At 53.8% G+C, this 18,463-nt stretch overlaps 4 protein-coding genes and 1 non-coding gene across 5 annotated transcripts; 1 reads left to right on the forward strand and 4 right to left on the reverse strand.

The window, feature by feature from the left end:
* Nucleotides 1-1,980: 1,980 nt before the first annotated feature.
* On the forward strand, nucleotides 1,981-2,068 carry SETTUDRAFT_t93. The gene has a single exon. It is a non-coding gene; the product is annotated as a tRNA-Val (tRNA).
* A 910-nt stretch (nucleotides 2,069-2,978) lies between these two features.
* On the reverse strand, nucleotides 2,979-4,715 carry SETTUDRAFT_37031 (uncharacterized protein; the record flags this gene model as incomplete). Its single annotated transcript, XM_008023707.1, has 2 exons — nucleotides 2,979-3,809; nucleotides 3,861-4,715. The coding sequence occupies 2 exons, from the start codon at nucleotides 4,713-4,715 to the stop codon at nucleotides 2,979-2,981; spliced, it is 1,686 nt and encodes a 561-aa protein (XP_008021898.1).
* A 4,188-nt stretch (nucleotides 4,716-8,903) lies between these two features.
* SETTUDRAFT_146172 (uncharacterized protein) lies at nucleotides 8,904-11,745 on the reverse strand. Its single transcript, XM_008024060.1, has 2 exons — nucleotides 10,794-11,745; nucleotides 8,904-10,743 (listed from the first exon to the last, which is right to left on the reverse strand). Exons 1-2 carry the CDS (start codon nucleotides 11,463-11,465, stop codon nucleotides 9,094-9,096), a joined length of 2,322 nt encoding a protein of 773 aa, XP_008022251.1. The 5' UTR covers nucleotides 11,466-11,745; the 3' UTR covers nucleotides 8,904-9,093.
* Nucleotides 11,746-13,276: 1,531 nt separating this feature from the next.
* Nucleotides 13,277-13,873, reverse strand: SETTUDRAFT_167267 (uncharacterized protein). The gene is made up of 2 exons (XM_008024061.1): nucleotides 13,414-13,873; nucleotides 13,277-13,361 (listed from the first exon to the last, which is right to left on the reverse strand). The coding sequence occupies exon 1, from the start codon at nucleotides 13,649-13,651 to the stop codon at nucleotides 13,463-13,465; it is 189 nt and encodes a 62-aa protein (XP_008022252.1). The 5' UTR covers nucleotides 13,652-13,873; the 3' UTR covers nucleotides 13,277-13,361; nucleotides 13,414-13,462.
* Nucleotides 13,874-15,355: 1,482 nt separating this feature from the next.
* On the reverse strand, nucleotides 15,356-18,024 carry SETTUDRAFT_126423 (uncharacterized protein; the record flags this gene model as incomplete). Its single annotated transcript, XM_008024062.1, has 5 exons — nucleotides 15,356-15,634; nucleotides 15,794-15,956; nucleotides 16,092-17,421; nucleotides 17,484-17,516; nucleotides 17,582-18,024. 5 exons carry the CDS (start codon nucleotides 18,022-18,024, stop codon nucleotides 15,570-15,572), a joined length of 2,034 nt encoding a protein of 677 aa, XP_008022253.1. The 3' UTR covers nucleotides 15,356-15,569.
* Nucleotides 18,025-18,463: the final 439 nt, after the last annotated feature.

Genomic DNA, 18,463 nt, shown 5'->3' on the forward strand with positions numbered 1-18,463 from the left:
AGTTGCAGGAACTAATGCATGGAACTGCTGCAGCAAATGGGTCGAGAGCTGGGGTTGGGAACCTGACGGGGGGGGGGGGGGGGGGGGCTCAGGCTTAACACTGGGTGCATGCTTTGATAATGGCTGCGAGAGAGAGAGAGAAGCTATTTTTGCGCCCTTCCAAGCCATTGTTGAAGTTTGCCCGGATAAATGCCTCTGGAATCGACTGTCGAGACGTGAGTGAAGGGGGTCGTGGGCGTGGACGCAAGCAGCACAGGGATGGCGAGTACTTGTCTCATTGACACGTCCAAACGAGTAAGAATAATAATAATAATAATAGTTGAGGGACATAATTGTCACTAAAACCGTACTGGTCACCGAAAGCTGGGAGAGCGACGCCAAGCGCCGATACAAGGAACGACACCTGTACACTGGGGGCCAAGTAATGGTGGCTAGGGCCTCGACCCGGCAGCCACTCCACGGGGGGGCTGAATTGCCAAGTATCTGTGATACGGAGACTCTAGATGAAGGGAGGGTTGGGGGGGGGGTGCGAGCGTCTAGCGAGATCAGCATCAACGGGAATCGCCTTAGGCTTCGGATGCGTTGCGTTCCACAGCGTTCGCCTGGGGTGTCAAAATGGTCCAGACAGCGCGGCGATGAGCTTCGAAATGGCTAAGCATCCAACGCAACACTTGGCGTCTTAACTGCGTGGAGCGGACGACGTAGCGTGGGCTTTGAGACGCGACATCATTACCCCATTGGCGGCAAGGCAGGGCTAGCGAGTCAATGGGGGGCTAAACTCCAGTAAAGTCGCAACACTTGAAATGCTTGGCCCATAGGGAGGCCGCTGCCGGCAGCCTCTCCAGACACAGGGTGGATCCAGATCGGGGAGTCTTGACATGCCCCTTCTTGTGGAGATGGGTCACACAACCGTCGACGCTGGCCGGGGTTGGTCGAGGCTGACGCGTGCCCGCGAGTCGGACGTGTGGTCGACGAATTAAGCCTGAGGATACCAAGTCCCACGAGTCTTTGTGATTGTCTGGAAATGTATCATGCTAGGTGGAAACGGGGCGCCAGGCAGAGGCGAGAAGAAGGATGCTTTTGAGCTGTGGTAGTTGCCGAGGGGGGGGGGAAGCAGCAGGCAGACAGACGGCGGCTGGCCCAGGGTTTCCAGAGGCCGCCAGCCAGAAATCCTGGGCTTGTGTTGTATTCCCTCCATGTTCCCTTCCATTTCTCCACACTAGAACGTGCTGCTGGTGTTTTGCGCTGGCCGGTGTGGATGCTAGGTATATGCAGTACCGGGTGCGCAGAATGCTGACCGCAGCTCCCCTTGGCGCCCTACCGACTGCCCAGCTGTACCAAGGCCGTTGTACATTCCAGCCGACCGGTACGTCGCCGCGAACAAGACCGTCGTCATCACACACACACACACACCCCCGAGTTTCTCTCATTCAAGCTCATATTGGCAACCGTTTCCAAGCTGTTGATTTTCCTTGAGACGAAAATCACCCATGCCCTTCGTGGTTAGACCGCACCCCGCGAGATGTGCCATACGCGCACCAGCCGTTTCAACCAAACACAAATCGCCGCCATGAAACAGCATATACTTCAACATGTTTTTCCGCTACCTCCAGGCCCTAAAACACGAGCAATTCGTGTACTGTCAACCTGTTTTTGGGCGTCGCCGTCGCGGAGCGCCACACTTGTGCTGCGAGCTGGTGCGGCGTCGTTTCGACTACTTGAGACCAACGTCTCCAGAACATTGGGGGGGGGGGCGTGTCAAGCTCGTACGAGACGCTGTGGACCCGGGGGCCACAAGCATCGGTGACTTTCTCCAGTGGGAAAGATCGACCCTCTAAATTGTGGGGTGGAATAGCACCAATGGCTCCGCGATTTCGGCTCCACACCGTACCAGTTTCACCAGGAGCGACCGCCGCCTCTACGCTCTTTCCCATCGTAGCCATCATAAGGGTCGCGCTTTCCCCATTCTTCAGCAAAGCTGGCTCGGTGGTGTAGTTGGTTATCACGTCAGTCTAACAAGCGATTGTTGGGCCACTGAAGGTCCCGAGTTCAAACCTCGGCTGAGTCATTCGTTTTTTGTTTTTGCATTGGTTACCAGTTCCGTCCTTCTGCTATTCCAAATTGTGGAGTCTTTGTGCTTCGGTGATCTTTTTTTTTGTTTTGCTTGCTGTGCGATCTGATGTTCGTGTCCAGCGCAAACAATGCTTGTAGCAGAGGCTGATGTTGAAGCTGCAGACTCGAGCGCAGAACTCGTCAAGCAGGGAACAGCATGTCTGGCGCGAGAGCGCTGCAACGCAACCCGTCTTTTGCATTGCGTTTTGTAGGCAAGACTGGCACAGTAAGCACCTCGCTGAATAGAGTTTGCTCCGCTCTATGCCACATGACCTGCAGCGGTTGGCAAGCAGGGGGCGGCCTAAGGCATGTGTATGTAATACCTACTGTGTTTACAGAACTGGATCGGCCGGCTATCTGTGGACCGCGCCCCCCCCCCTCAATTCACTCTATCCAGGGCTGCGATCTTACGCTTGGAAGCGGCCCAGCCGGCCTTACTGTATGTCGTATCGGCTTTAATCGCGTAATCGTTGTGGCAGTGCATGGCCGTGCTCTCCGCGAGTGAGCGACGCCTTGCGCAATACTACTGCTTCGAGACGTGTAACATTTTCAGGCCAGTAGGAGTCGTTCTACTGGCAAGATTTGTTAATTGTGGCCAGGTGCTAGTGGGCCGGAATGCTTCATTGAAGAAACCAAGTGTCGGCTCAACTCCGTACCAAGCATTGAAAAAAAAAGCTTGGTTTTTGATATCCATGTCGGCGTGGTGAGACGGATAGCGCCTCTCTAGGCAGTGCAGTGTCAGTAATGGTCCGAAAGTACTGGTAATCATTGTACGAATTCATAAAGGCACATTCTTCATGGAAAAAAAATCTTGTAACATTATTTGTTGGCATTAAATAAAAGTAGAAATCAGTTGTGACGACCACTCAGACCTTCAGGCTATCGACAGTCTTCTTGATGACGTCATACGAGTCACTCCTGAAGTTATCGTCGAGATAACCATTGCTGTTTGCATTGAAGTTGATCAGCTTCTTGCTCTGGCTCCACTGCGGCCAGTCCATCAAGTCGTTGCCGACATTGGGGTCGAGGTTGTAGACGAAGGAGTAGTAGTAACCTGTGATTGTCGTGCGTGCGTTATTAGGCAGAATACCGAAAAAGACTTGCAACAGGTCGGAAGCGTGGAAAGTACCAAGTATCGGAGTTCCGTAGTCGTAGGAAGCCAGGTACGACCATGCTGGCACGCCCGGGTTCACCTGGGTTGCGGTTTCGAGGAAGAGGCGTCGCGTCAGGATAAAGGTTAGATCACCGAGAATGGCGGCGATGCGCTTGAACTGAGGGCTCAGGTTGTTGAGCAAGCCGGTGCGGAAGGGCGATCCGTCTTCGATGGTGTTCTGGTAGCTGCTAACTATGTCTTGGACCTGTTGCGGAGTAGCGTTGTTGAAGAAGATACTGGAAAGATAGGTTGTTATCTGGCTAGTCGTCGTGATGTTCATGGTGAAGAGACTGAATAGCGTGCCTTCATCTTCTTGGTTGCCGATAATCATTGGTACCTTGGCATACTTTCCAGCCTTAGCTAGAACATCGGGGGAAGCGGTAAGGGCCTTTCCATCCGGGCGGGGAAGGTAGGACAGATTGAGTGTAGAGTAAGACAAAAGACCAGGGACCGAGTTGGCGGCATTGAGTAACGTGGTGTATGGGACTGTGCGGAGACACGCTAGAGTGTCGCTTGAGCCTGCACACCCCGCTGCCTGAACAACCTATAGCATGGTTAGCACGTGCATTCTCGGAACTGTCATAGTAAGGCTTACTTGGTCGTAGACAGCTTGGCCTTTGGGGCAGTCTACAGGGTCGGTAGGAACAATGGAACCAGAATTCATGATTCCAGCCCTGAAAAGAGGCTTTCCTTTGTAGTTGATGTTTCCGTCATACAACATCATTTGGTCGAGTACCGAGATGGAGCCAGCACTCTCCCCCCAGATAGTGACTTTGTCTGGGTCGCCACCAAATGCTCCAATGTTATCCTGGACCCATTGCAGACCGAGACGTTGATCGAGCAGTCCAAGGTTGGCAGAGCCGTCCTGGAGAACTTCTTTTCCGGGCAGGAACCCGAATCCTCCGACGCGGTAGTTGACAGCAACAAAGATAATGGGCTTGCCCTGGTCGACAGATTCGCGAACGAGACTGGTTCCATCGTACATTTGAGTCGAGCCCAGTTCGAAGCCGCCGCCAAAGATCCAGAAAAGTACCGGCAGTTTCGCGTCAGCCTTGGTCCCGGCTGGTCGCTGCACGTTGATGGTCAAGCAGTCCTCCCCAGCATTTGTAATCTTTTGAAACAGCGGCAGATTGAGTACCGTTCCTAGAATATCGGCGGGGATGTTTTGGTTGTCTACGCCAAGGAGGAACTGAGGGCATGCTCTAGGTACGCCAGTTCCATCAACATTTCCAAGATCTGCCGTCAATGGCTGGGGTGGCTTGAGTCGTAGTTGGCCAACAGGTGGTTTTGCATAAGGTATTCCCTTGAAGGACTCTACGCTAAGTGCCTCGACACCAGCAACTGTGGCTTTGGGGAGCGGTGCGATGACCGTAGGGTTTGCGCGCTTTTCCAGGGGTGCCGGAACTGCGCAAACCAAGGGGACGCACGCCAGGGCGGATAGAAACTTCATGGTGGGATGCTTTCTTCCTCAGCCCTTGGGTTTGGTAACAATTGAAACGCGAGGGCTTTGTGACATCTGCTCAGTGGTTGTGTAGCTAGGTACTTAACTGCCTGGCGAATTTAGTATCACAAGCGAGCAGGTCGTCTCCACAACAACAAACCTCGGGCGAAGATAAAATCGATCATGTCCATGTGATGGTTCCCCCACAAATTCTCGGTGAAGGCTTAAGTTCACCGCTGCTGCAGAAATACCCATGTCTTAAGCGTTATTCCAGGTTCCTGGAGCGTATGTGGGACTGCATTGGATCGAGTAAGCTATATCAGCCTCGTCCGAAGAGTGTAGTGCGGGAAGGATCAGTGCGATCTACCATGCCCAATAGCGCTGTATTCCAGTCAGGGGAAATGGCTACAATGGGTTAAGGCAGAGGTCACCTGGCTTCAGGCGGCTATGGGTGCTGGGTAGTAGGTCATGCGGCATGTGGCCATGTACCGATGGCATCTGATTCACCAGAGACCACAACCAAGACTATTTTCAGTAGCAATGGCAATGGGGAGGTGGCTTCTGCATTAATCTCCTTTTTCTCGGAAGCCTGAGGAAGTTGGGCATACCCAAAAGGTGAGGTATTGCATGGTTGACAGCCTTCTCGTGTAGTGGTGTGTCAGCTGCCAGGAAATGTACGGCTGTAATATTCCGGACAGTAATGCCTAGTTCACATCGGTATTCTTGCGCGCTACGTGGCTCAGCCAGTAGTCGACCGTTTGTGTATTAACAACGGAGATGTTACCGCTCTGGCATAGTTTGCCTAGCCTCTCTCGACCGAGAATGCGGGGTAGGGAATGGCATTCTCCTCCATACTTTGACTAAACCAGACAGTCAGTGCGTTCCAAGTATTGACGCTGAGATCAAGAATTAACGCCTCGGTAAACAACGGGGAAATTCCTTGCAGCGCTGGTCACATACCATGTGAAAATACCCCAGGTTAGTCCGTACCTAGGACCAGCAGTTTCCGGAACATCCGGTAATGGAACCGCGGAGCGAAAGGTGACCCTTGGCGAAGGCACCTGTGTTAGGCATGCGTACCGAAGAAATACCGACTGCAAAGACATAATCAGTGGGAATTTCGGCACAATAAGAGAAAACTAGAGAGGCACTGCTACTCAATGGGGCCTTCAGTGGCTTTTAGCTTGCGCACTCGAATAAGTCTAAAACGAGATTTTTCCACCGCTTCTCTGTCGAGATACCTTCATAGAAAGAGAGTAGCCAGAAGACGGCAGTATCCCGTTCATGATGCCGATCAGCACCTCAAGGGATGAATACGTCCGATCAGAAGCAAGGGCAAGTGTCATAACTAGAGTTTAGATAGATTGCTGTCAGCATCGAATTGCGTCGTCATCGTGGCCGGGAAATTTCTGCTTCTATAGTTAGGAAATTATACATGCATGTTCAATTGTTACTTACCATCTCATTCCAATGTTTCTTCAATGCGCAATGCAAGATCCGTAATTAGGCCGCGTATGTTACAAAATCGTACGCTTACCGATACATCCGCTCTTAGTGAGCAATAGCAGCTAGTCTATTTCTGTTTTTATGTCGTGTACATTGATTTTACTAAGTACATAGAAATGGCTGAAAGTCATACATGCTTGCTTCAGGGGAATACCTGTACCCCCTAATGTTGGGACCTATTGCACTGCGACAAGAAATTCTACAAGTCAGTAATGGCTTAAGCTTGCGATTGTGAAAAAGGCAAAAGTAAAGGAGCATTACAAAGCTGTCAGGTGAGAGTATAATTGCCTTACCTGCTATAGCTATCGTTGTTGTACTACGCCCGAAATCAGTCACGTGCGCGCTACTACACCATTGTAAACTCTGTGTGCAATCTACCACACGAACATAAACAGGGAAAAAGCCACCACAAAAAACCTCGTTACCCCCACAATACCTATCAACAGGAAGCCCCCTTTCTCGCAATACATCGAATCAACTCTTCATACCGTGCTGTGTGGGCCGAAAGGACAGAAGTCAGCCTCAAGAGTTCTCGACGTTACGCGCGAACCCCACTGGCCAGAAAACATCTTACTTAGGTCCAGCCTCGCGTACAATAAGCGCGAAACATTAAGAGTCTTTGTCAGTTGTCGACTCCATCAGTAGTGATGCAGATACTGTGAATATCTACTACCGCGAACATCTACCCTTGCTTCTTTTATCTGTGCCACAGAAACCCATCTTTTGAGGGAAAAAAGAAGAGTTCGTGGGGATGTACAGCCAACCAGTACGCGATGTCCATTTCACCTTGATCTTGTGCTAACTCCATGTATTGCAATATATATATATACGAAAACAAAAACAGCTACGCTACGTCCGCCTTGTCACTTCAATCATCTACACACCCTCCAAGAAACTTACTTCTCTTAACCGACACTCGTTTACGAAAGCAACGCCGAACTCCCAAATGGCCAAACTAGAAATCCATATTGAGCCTTTGAGCTACTAACAGCAAATGCATTGATTTCTCCGACTAGATCGCGCTGCTAACAGTCTGCTTTGCATGATTGATCACTGTACGTTGTCAACCACAGGAATCTGCCAAAAAAAAACACATCCATACTGTCGCGGTATGGATCAAGCACCCAGCATCATCTGATCAAGTGACTAATCAGAGTACTTGATCAGACGTACTGTGTAGGTCAGCAACGTGATGACCAGTTAGTGGATATGTCCTCCTTGGCATGTCTATATATTTCGATAGATTTGAGTCCTACAGATAGCAAGAGGCAATCTGATCAATTCTCTCTCAATCTGATCCACCACATACCAATCTCTGTCCTCCAACACATACTAACACAGACACTCCCATTTCCCACAGCACGTAGCTTCAGATGCACCACCAGCAACATACCTGACGGACCAGCCACCGCGCTGGTACGACAAACTCTCCATGTAAGTACAACCCCACGTCCATTATATGGCGCTACTTACGCCGCGATTACCGGCGGGCGTCTCGGCGCTGTACCTGCTCATCGGGGGCAGTGTCGCGGTCTCCGGTTTTGCCGACTACCGTAGCATCGGGGTTCGGGGTGGATAGGATTTTCTCCCCGCTGGCTATCCTGGGGCTCTTGCGCTTGTGTGCTGCCGCGTGGTTGACCGACGACGAAGTATGGGTACGCGCACCGCAAGCTACAGCGGAATTTGTCGTGCGAAATGGCGTCGTCGTCACTGAGCACATCCACATTCCTAACCAAGGACCACTACCGCCAAGTCAACAACACCATTGACTCTCGCAGTAGGGGGGCCTGGAATCGCTGCTAGCCACAGATGCCGAGCCAGCTGGGTTCCGGACTCCGGGTGAATCCTGGGGCAGCTTTGCGTTCTGACTGTGTTCTCTGTGTGTTCTCTGGGGGGGTGTGGTGCCGTTGTGCCGCTGAGTGCAGGCGTGGTCATGTACACTATGACGCATTTTCCTGCTAGGCATCTTCTGCCTCATATTTGCTACTGCGACCGTCATTATCTACAGCTGCTTGTTATTCCGCGCAAAGACTACAAACACCGTCTTGCCATGCATATCCAGCATGTGATATAGGCTGTATACGGCGCTGTTCCTGGGACTCACACTTGGTGACATGTCCATTGCGAGCATCGAGACGAATAAGAGCCCTGAAGGGATATCTACACGAGAGTTGGAAGATGGCTTGTGGATCTTAGCTGTGCTAGTCGAGCGAGGACTGGTGGCGGCTGCCTTGCCGGTTGCGGGATTAAATGGGTACTGGTGTGTCTAGCCAAGAGACATTGGTTGTACAACTTCACGTGTTACTGTGTAGGGCATGTGCAAGACATGTATGTGAGATAATAAGTCGACGAGTTAAGCCCAAGGATATCATGGCTTTCCCTTTCCTTTGCAAGGGGTGTCCCCCACTCCACTTTGCCTACTTGACCTGCACCTCACTTACTCCCAACACATCAACCATGGTCACGTTCAGCTCATTTGCACCTGTGAGCAAAAACACATTATTTAGGATATATTATTATTCAACACACGTATATCGTTGTGCAAGCCCACTTGCTAAAAAAAACAATCTCCGCTTTCTCATTTCGCTCGCTTACACACAGTCGCAGTACGTACTTATCCAAGTTCCAATCAATCAAGAGGCAGATAAAAAGTTTCGTCTAAAAAGAAAAAAAAGAAAAAAAAGCGAAAGTGGACGGCGAAAATTTGGCTCAATAGACAATACAAGTTTGAGAATGAAAAATAGAAAACGCCAGCAGACAAAAACGCCGGCGATGGGTATCTTTTAAAAAACATCCAAGAGGCCGTGAATAATACTGGCAAGGAAGCTCTCTCTCTTCATCAATCCAGCAAAGTAACAACACTCATCATGCAAAAAACACTTCAATGCGGCCTGGCCTTTCCATCGGGCTGGAAGAAACCACTTCCAGTAAAGCCTTCCTCCTTTGGCGTGGCCCATTCGTCTGGCGATGTGACGCCGTCTTGGGAAGGAAGATCAGTAGAGTAGACGCTCTCGGCGTCATTTCTCCAGTCATGCTGGGCACCTTGGGCAGCCTGGCTGTAGAGACTGCTGCGCTGGTCATGTGACGAAGCTCGAGGAGTGGCGCAGTTCATGCGCTGGTCGCTGCCCTCGGACGACATGATGAGCATGCCCGGAGAGGGCGTGGGATACGATGGTGATGCGGCAGAACCGCTGGCAATGAGCTTGTTTACCAGGGTGTGTAGATTGGAAATGTCGTATTGGAGTGTTTGGACTTTTTCTTCCAGTGCCAGCCTTGCGGTCCGCTCGACCTGGAGCGCGGCGTAGACGTCTTGAAGGGCACTGGCGCGTTCTTCGCTGCTGGAGGCAATATGGGCGGGTGAGGTGAATGTGGGTGATGCCGGTGCAGCAGCGGCTTCTACTGCCTCATTCGTGCTAGGACGATGAGGCTCTTGGTGGATACTCGGCGCGGATCTTGAATGGCGCCGCGACGCAGAGGCGGCGGATGCACTTCGGTCTCTGGACCGCATGGTGCGGGGTGGATTCTCGAGGATGATGGTCTGTCTGTTGGTGGTGGCCGATATGCGGCGAGTAAGCGTTTCGAGCACCGTGTATCTCGATTCGAGGTGCGAGACACGGTCCTCCAACGATAGGCGTTTATCACTTTGCGGTGGTAGAGGTGGTGGGGCCGACGAGACTTGGCGCAGTTGGGAAGTTGGCTCACGTTCTGGTTCTGGTGCTGGTGCTGGCTCTTCCGGCGGTCCGAAGACGGCGTGCTTGAAATCGCCGAAATTGAAATCTGAGACGGACGAAGCCTGTCCGTCTGCATCTTCTTCTCCTTCCTCCTCTTTCCTTTGCCGTTCCGTCACCGATGTTGGTGAATGTGGATCGTCGGCTTGCACGAATGTGGCGCTCATCTCGTTGAAGGCATCTCCTCCTTCTGGCTCCCGGATGGTCGGCTCTTGCGTCTGCACGCTGCGGAAGGTTTCTACCGTCTTGGCTGTCTCGGGTCGACTGTACACGCTACCCGACATGTAGCTCTCCCTCCAGTACTTGATCTCGTCGCTCCTTCTCCGCTCGCTGGCGGCAAGCTCCTTTGCAAGGCTATGGAGCGCATCTGCACTCCTGGATCGGCGTTTGTGTTGCCTTGACGTCCCCTGGCCCGGGCTGGATACTGCGATGCCGATCCTCGTCGGCGACACTTCACCACCTTCTTCGCCCTTTTCCTCCCACGCTGGCATTTTCGGCCTTGACTCGTCCAGACTGTGGCGATTCGCGGCTGCAGTAGGCACAGTGGGAAGCGTAGCTCTCCGGCGACCAAGTTCGGCTCTGGCCACGTCGAAAGTAAGGTACTCCTGTGGCGGACTGACTGGCGGTGCATTGACATTCATGGGATACGGCAAATGCTGGCCCAATGGGTGCAACGGCTTGAGCTCCTTGACGGGCAGATCGGAGATGCGAGGTCCTACGGGAGTTGCCGCCTTTGGCGGTACCCTTGATTCCGGAACCTCTCTCTGCTCTGGCGGAGGCGTTGATCTCAGCATACCAGGATCCTGTTTGGTGTTAGAAGTCCGGCCTGGCAAGCTCGACGATGGTGACTTACGCTGTGGTGGTAGCTATGGCCTCGGCGCGTCGAATCGTCCTCTTGCGGAGGCGCCGCTGTTTCGGCGGGCTTTTTACCAAACATTTTGCGGAAAACATTTCTGAGCCCGCTCTTGCGCTTCTTCTGGGTGGTGGTGGTCTTTGCTGTACTTTCGGGTGTGGACCGAAAAGGCGTGGGAGAAGCAAGGGTGCTCTGTGGAGCCAGGCTTTGGCGCTGCGAAGCACTCAACAGACGCATATTCTGCGGCGGCGATCTCGACGGACGCTGCTCGCGCGCCTCCTCGTCTTGCTCGGGCTGCTCTGAAACAGGATTTGCGCGCAATGCAGAGGGATGCTCCGAAACTGGGAGTGGGGGCGGGGAATTGACAGGCCTTGGCGGAGGTGGAGGCTCTTGGTGCTGTTGCTGTTGTTGCTGCTGCTCTTCTTGAGGTGCCTCTTGGGGCTTCAATGGCTGCTGGTCCTGGGCTTTCTGGGCTTTTTGCGCGTTCTTCTCTGCATACTCCTTCTCTTCCTCGTCGTTGAGCGGGATATCCTCGGTGATGGGAATGGGCCCGCTGATTTTCAAACTGCCCTTTCGGATAGCCTCTGCCTTCCAGCTGGAGCGCTCGAGCAGCGAAGGCGACGAGGCCGACGCACTCATATCGGTGACGACGAAGCCTTCTCGTTGAAGCATGGGGAGAAGATGCGACGGCGACGCGACAAGGTCAAGGACGTCGAGTCGGGCGGGTTTCGGGCAGGCCGCTTCTGGAAATTGCGCTCACGCGGCTACGACAGGGATGACTTAGTTCAGATAGAGGCCTCGGGCAACAACCATCGTCATCACTCGTGTCAATGGCGGCACATTCGTAAAAGAGCGGCGGACGAAAGCACACCAGGGCGACAAGCGCGGCAAATGCACAATGGTGCTTGATCCCGGTATATAGGCGCCGGTCAAGGCAAACAGGACAGGGCCGGGGGTGTGGGGCAAAGGGAATTAACAAAAGAGCATCAAGCAAGAAGAAGAAAAGAAGAAGAAAAGAAGAAGAGAAGTAGAAGAAGTAGAAGAAGAAGAAGAAGAAAAAAAGGCCAGGGGGGTCTGGTTGGACGGAACAAAGAGCGACGAGGTTAAACAAGGGAAGAGGGGAGGATGGGGGATAAGAATAATAAGACTATGCAGTGGCATAAGAGAGCACAGCGCAACAAGGGCAGCAGAGAGAGAGAGAGAGCAAGCAAGAGGGAAGGGAGGGGGACAAAGGGTGGCGGGGGCGCGGTCAAGGGCCCTAAAGTATCAGACGGGGACGAGGGCAGGACAGGCGCAGGCGCAGGCACACAGGCACAAGTGCAGCAGCGTCATGTACCGTTTTCTGGGCCAGGGTACCATTAGAGTGGAGTGGAGTGGAGTGGGGAGGGCGAGGGGGGGTGTGAAGGGTGTGAAGGGGAGGGAGACGGCTTTGTCGGAGGCGGGAAAGTAGTAAGAAGCTATAATAGAATGGAAATGGCGTATTTTGGCGAATCAAGCAGTATGACCGGCAGCAGGCATGGCCCCGGCTTTACCCAAGCCCGGCCATGCCCTTCGCTCCCATCTCTCTCTCTCTCTCTCTCTCTCTCTCACGACTGACTGACGGCGCGCACACTCGTACACACACCGGAATGGCTGTTTGGTTGCTGGCGCTGATGCTGTTACCGCCGCTGCACAAGCGTTGCAGAATGGAGCTGCAGACGTGTGCATGGCCGTTTTTTTTTGCAACGGAATGAGAGGAGAGGCCCGAGGAAGAGAAAAAAAGAGGGTTTGTTGGTGCGTTGGTTGCAGTTCTGCTGCATGACATGGCGTGCTGGCCGCCAACACCTTCGCCGTCGCCGCCGCCGGCTGCCCAGACTCCGCCGGTCGGCCGGCGGCTTCTTTTTTCGACGGCAAGCAGCAGTTCGTTCGTTCTTGGAGACGGGCCCTTGGTTTTGCGCTGCCGGGACGTCGAGCTAGGGTTTATCCACAGTCGGGGCTTGGGAGGCTGCTGGGCTGGGCTGGGCTGGGCTGGCTGGCTGACTGGCCACCACCACTACCACCACCATATGTATGTCGGCGGCCGGTTGGGTCTGTCCGGTGGCCCACCCATGGCCATGTATATCTATGTACGTGTACTACGTAGAGGGTATGTGTGCATGTATGTATGGCTGCGGAGGGACCAGGCTGGGGGAAAAAGGGTAACAGGCCGACCGATGTTTCAGATACCGTTGTCGAGCGTGAACGCATGGGTAGCCCGAGAACAGCGCCAGAACAGCGCGCCAGCCACCGAGGCCAGAGAACAGAGGAAGAGAGAAAGAGAGAGAGAGAAAAAGGGAAAAGAGAAGGACGGCGCGTGCATGCACCATATCGATTGCCAACGCCGTATCCCCGTTTTGATGCATCCATGCAGCTTGCATGCACCCAATACGGCCAACACACTGCTATGAGTATGGCCTGATGGGGGGGTCGTCGGGAGAGGGGGGGGGTCGTGTTCCTTGGTCCAGCATTTCATTGAGTCCATTCCGACGCCCTCAATCGTCTTTGTCCGGCCGTCTCTCTCTCTGTGTGTGTGTGTGTGTTCGCTGTAAAGTCCGAAGCCGCCCCCCCCCTGCTGGGCCTGTGCATTAACGTGTTTGAGAAGCTCTACACACTAAAACCCCCTTGACTGCCTGGGGTGTGTGAGGGCCCCGCTACGGCTGCCGTCCCTCTCGCGCCATAGCCATCCGTCTTCTCTTTTTCTGCTCCACGCGCTCTCTCGAGCAATGGCGCGTTCCATTCGTTGTTTGGTACGCCCTACTGACGCGCCTGTCTTGTTCTGCTTCTGCTTCTGCTTGGCATACATACACGCTGTCTTGATGTAATCCACACGGCTTGGTCATGGGCGCGCACAACAGCAGCTGTACCGAGAGTTCGACCGTGTTTTGAGTATTTGATTTGATTCTGTCTTTCCTTTGCCTGCTTCCGCCGCCGCTCCGTTGGAAATTCAATTCGATTCAATAAAATAAATAAATAATCGGAAATTAGCCTTTTCGTGGCTGAGTTTGCGCTGGCACTGCCACGCCATGGCTTTGACCATGCTCATCTTTCTTCCTGTGCACTGCCAATCCTCAGCTCGATCTTTTTTCCTTTTCCTTCTTCTTCTTCTTCTTCTTCTTCTTCTACTATTGCTATTGCTGCGCCCGCATCAAAGCTCCGTATCTATTCCGTCAGTCAGTTACTAGTTGGCTTGTTAGTTTGCCAGTTAGCACAGTCTGGCGCTGCGCCATTGTATTGAAAAACCCACGACTCGGCAGCCTCCCAAAGCATGAACCACGCGCGCAGACCCTGGCGTTCATCAACACAAGTTCGTGTGTAAGCACGCCATTACTCGCATTGCTCCCTCTGCGTTGCCTGCCTTTACCGTACCGTGATACCGTGTCGTGCCGCCGTGTTATCGTGGTGCAGCGACGAGAGAGAGAGAGAGGAAAGAAAGTCTACCAGCCTGCCAGTCAGCCTGGCTCGTGCATTGGCTCGTTCATACGCGCCCCAATTCAATCTGCGCGCCACACATGCACAGCATGGCACCCCTCCTCACCCCCCTCACCCCCCTCGTCCGTCTTACCATATCACCGTGTTTTGCATCGCCAATGCCTCAGGCCACCCAGAAAAACAAAGACAACTCGCTGTTGCGCGTGTTTGATCGCAGCAGAGAGCGGGCAGTCGGCAGCGCTTCTTGTCTCAAGCTCATGCTCTTACGCGCTGTTTGACGCCGAACTACTGCAGCCCAGAGTCATGGGCACCAAAGCAAGCCATGAGGAATTGGCTGGACTCTCACTTCACTCCGCTTCGCTTCGCATCACTTCGCCACTACCGCCGCTTCGCCAAACCACGTCCAATCGCCCGAGGAGAGAGACTGTGTATCGACAAGGGAGAGGGAGCCACGGCGCTTGGACAGCTCCTCCAATCATGGCGCCACAACAACCCGCATGTCAGCATCTTCCCCACATCTCACTTGCTTCTCTCCGTGTACATAGATACATGGCGAACCGCAGACCTCTCTGACAGGCTTTGTTTGGGGTCATGCCGCCACCCGTCAACTCTGCTCGCTCTCCAGTCAGGCCCACCGGTCCTCACCCTGCCCTGCCCTGCCCTACCCCCGCCATACCACCAACGCCAACCAAACACCAACAATGACCTCACACCCATGGGCAACGCACCAAAGACGCGCGCTTCCACCCACCTACTTCCCTGCGTCCACGTACACGTCTGCCAGGTCAGGGTACCGGAGATCGGCATGCTCTTCGAGATGGCGCATCCACCCATGGAGAAACTTGGAGCCCCTACACACGACACAAGTCAAAAAAGTTAGTTACGTGTTACTCGTTAGTTCGCAAAAGTGTCAGTCAGCGAGTAATTGTTTTGCCTGGCCACGCCTGCATGCCCGTTGAAATTGCTTTTTTGTGACAAAAAAGAGGCCAAGCCATCGGCTATATCGCGCGCGCGGGGCTGGGGCTGGAGGGGGGGCTGCTAAGGCATGCAGCCCGTCATGACAGGGGAAGCCGACTGTATTATTCAGGTGACAGGACAAGGGGGAGGGGGGGGGGCAGGGTCGACGACCACGACGACCACGACGACGAAGAGCCGTGTCTTGTCACGGCCGCCGGTTCCATTGTAACAACCGGTTTCATCATCTGCCCGACAACGGGCGACGGCCAATGCCCCACACGGCCCTTTGAGTTTCAGGTCCCCAAAGCGGATGGGTGACGAGGGCGGGAACCGCTGCTGGGGTCATATATTAGGAACGGGACAGGTGGATACTTACTTGCTGATAGTGTCCGAGTCTCCAATTACACAGAGATGTCGCTTAGGGCGCGTCATGGCCACTAAAATTACACCCAGACGTTCTCGTTAGCATTCTGTTTTGGGCTCACCACGGAGGATGGGGGGCATCTTCTTTCGGCGCAGCCTTGTTTCGCCATGCCTGCATCCCTCGGTGTGGATAGATTGTGGCGTGGGGTTGGCGACACAAGCCTGGGACGTACCGTTGAGTCGTCTCTTCTCGCCCAGGAAGCCAACTTCATGCTCTGCGTTGCTCCGCACTGTGCTGACGACAACCGCCTCCTTCTCACGCCCTTGGAACCCATCCACAGACCCCAGCTCAATCCCGGGATATTCTTCTTTGAGCATTCCAGCAAGCAATGCAAGCTAACACCGTCAGCCTTCCCATCCACCCCACTCCATGTGTCTACGTCTGCATACGTGCGTGCGCGGGGGGGTCCATGTGGATGCTCTTGATAATGCACCTGCAGATTCGGCGCAGGGGACGGAAACAAGACGTACCTGTGCATTGTATGGGGTCACAACGGCGATATCTTCCGCCCTGACACCAGCATTGATTAGATTGCCCACGTGCAGCCTGACCAATGCGGCCTCTGCCTCGTTGGACTTGCTGTCGCCGAGCATCATGCCTTTGCCGCCTTTGCCAATTACGCCTTCGTCCTCTGCCTTTTCCGGAAAGTCACCGCCCTGTGTGTCCCAGAAGACTAGAGGCTCCTGCGTATCTTCCGTTTGCTGCACCTCGTACTCGAGGCCCGTGAGCAGTCGGTCCTTGACAAAGTCGGCCGCCATGAGCTGTGAGTCGTACAGCGCGTCCGAGGGGAAGCGCATAATCTTCTCATGCATGCGATATTGCGTCGTGAGCATACGCTTGATTGAAGGGCCATGCAAGGACAAGAGCCGGTCGAACAGCGTCGTCTCCAAAGTTATGCCATGTGCCGGCTTCGCCACCGGCTGGTCGCCTGTTCCGGCCTCCGTCTTCTTATCCTTGGTCTTCTTCGCCGCCTTTGCATCTTTGCCGTTGACCGACTTGATCGTCGGTGGCAATTGAAGGTGGTCGCCAGCCAGCACCAGCTTGCTGGCCTTGACCCAGAGGAGTGGAACCCAGCATTGCGCTTCCAAGGCCTGGCTTGCTTCGTCGACAATGACAGCGTCAAACACCTGTCCCTTGACGTGGAACCCCCCGGCTCCATGCAGCGTGGCAAGCACTACCTTGCTGCCCGTCACAAGGCTGTTGACGCATCCCTTTTCGCGCTCTCTGTACTCTTGACGCAGCTCCTTGAGCTCAGTGTAGATCTGACGTCGTTCTTTGGCGTTGCGCGTCTTGCGAATCGACGCTTGCTTCTCGTCCATTTCCTTGCGGACGTCTTGCACCAGCGCAGCGGCCTCTGAAGTCCGCATGAGCACGTCCAGGGAATGGTTCAGAACCGACGGCAGTAGGCGCGCGGGATGTCCCAAGCGCACCATAGGTACCTTGTGGGAAGCGAGCCGTTCCACAATATTGTCTACCGATATGTTGGACGGCCCGCATACTAGCAGGCGCAGATTCTGTTTTAGCATCTGTAGAATGAGCTCGATTAGCGTGTGTGTTTTGCCCGTGCCTGGTGGCCCGTGGATGAGGGCTATTTCTTTCGAGGCCAGTGCAAATCGAATAGCTTCCTTTTGGCTGTCGTTCAGTGAAGCGTCATTCCACTCGAGCTTGTGCAGGGGATTCGAAGGATCATCAAGATCCGACGGGAGAGGCGTTGGAGATGCCTGTCCAAACAGCACGCGCAAAAATGGCGTGTACTCCTGATCCTCGAGCTTCTGCAGCCGGCTCATGGTCTGGTTCATCCTATGGCGGATGAGCAAATCACGCAGAGACTGGGGAAGTGTGTATGTAGCAAAGGCGCGTACCTCTTGTAGGTGACGTCGTTGGCCAATTTGACTCTAATCCATATATCAGCCGCCTTGTCGCTACTCTCCAAAGCGTCCACCGCGTGTGGTAGACTGACATCCATAGTTTGTTGCCAGCCGGGACATCAGCATCCTCTTTGTCGAGCACGACCTCTACATTTTCGCGGCGCACCCTCAGCACTACGCCCTCGGCGCCCTTTTTCTCCAGCTCCTTCTTCTCCGTCTTCTTTGCGCTCCCGCTCGGCTGGTCCTGCACGGCCACTATATCACCCACACGTATGCCGTGCTCAGGGATGTCGGGCTTCGCGCCCTTTGCCACAACCGCCGAGTCGAGCCCTAGCTCGACAACCGTCTTGCCGCCTAGCCCTGTGCGTATAGAAGACACGTTAAGATTCAGGATTGCGAGACCCGCGCGCGCCAGGGCGGTTGGCGTGTGCGATGAGAGGAGCGCATTGGTTTCAGAGACTTCGGCTTGCAGTTCCGCATCAAGCAGCCTGAGTTGCGAGGCCGCGAAGGAGGGAATGTCTGTGGGTTTCAGCATTGTTGTTCTTGATTGCGATACGAGAAGGTGTAGGGACGGAGAGGTGGGACGAGATATATAGAATGGTGAGTTTGCTTGGAATGGTGGGGTCTTTGGCTTGCCGTCTCATCAGAACGTGAGTATGCCTCTGCAGCAAGTGCCGAACTATTGAAACAATGTTGTCGGAAAAGACTGCCTCAATGGTAAAGTCCGCTGTACCCTGTGCATAAATGGCATTCGGTATCATCGAAGTCACAGATCGCGTTGTCGTCATCGTTCGCACGGCCGCGCGTGTTACGCTAACCTGTTTTGGCTCAGGCATGGTATGCGCAAAGGCGTGCAACTCCAACTCATCACATGTATAGAAACAATATAAGTGGAAATATGCATTTACATGAAGATATCAGGTGATACAAGACTCTGAGCCGGCCCCTTGTACCTTGTTGATGATTCGCAGTTT

This window comes from Exserohilum turcica, assembly GCF_000359705.1.
Source record: "Exserohilum turcica Et28A unplaced genomic scaffold SETTUscaffold_11, whole genome shotgun sequence".
In the NCBI taxonomy this organism is placed as follows: domain Eukaryota; kingdom Fungi; phylum Ascomycota; class Dothideomycetes; order Pleosporales; family Pleosporaceae; genus Exserohilum; species Exserohilum turcicum.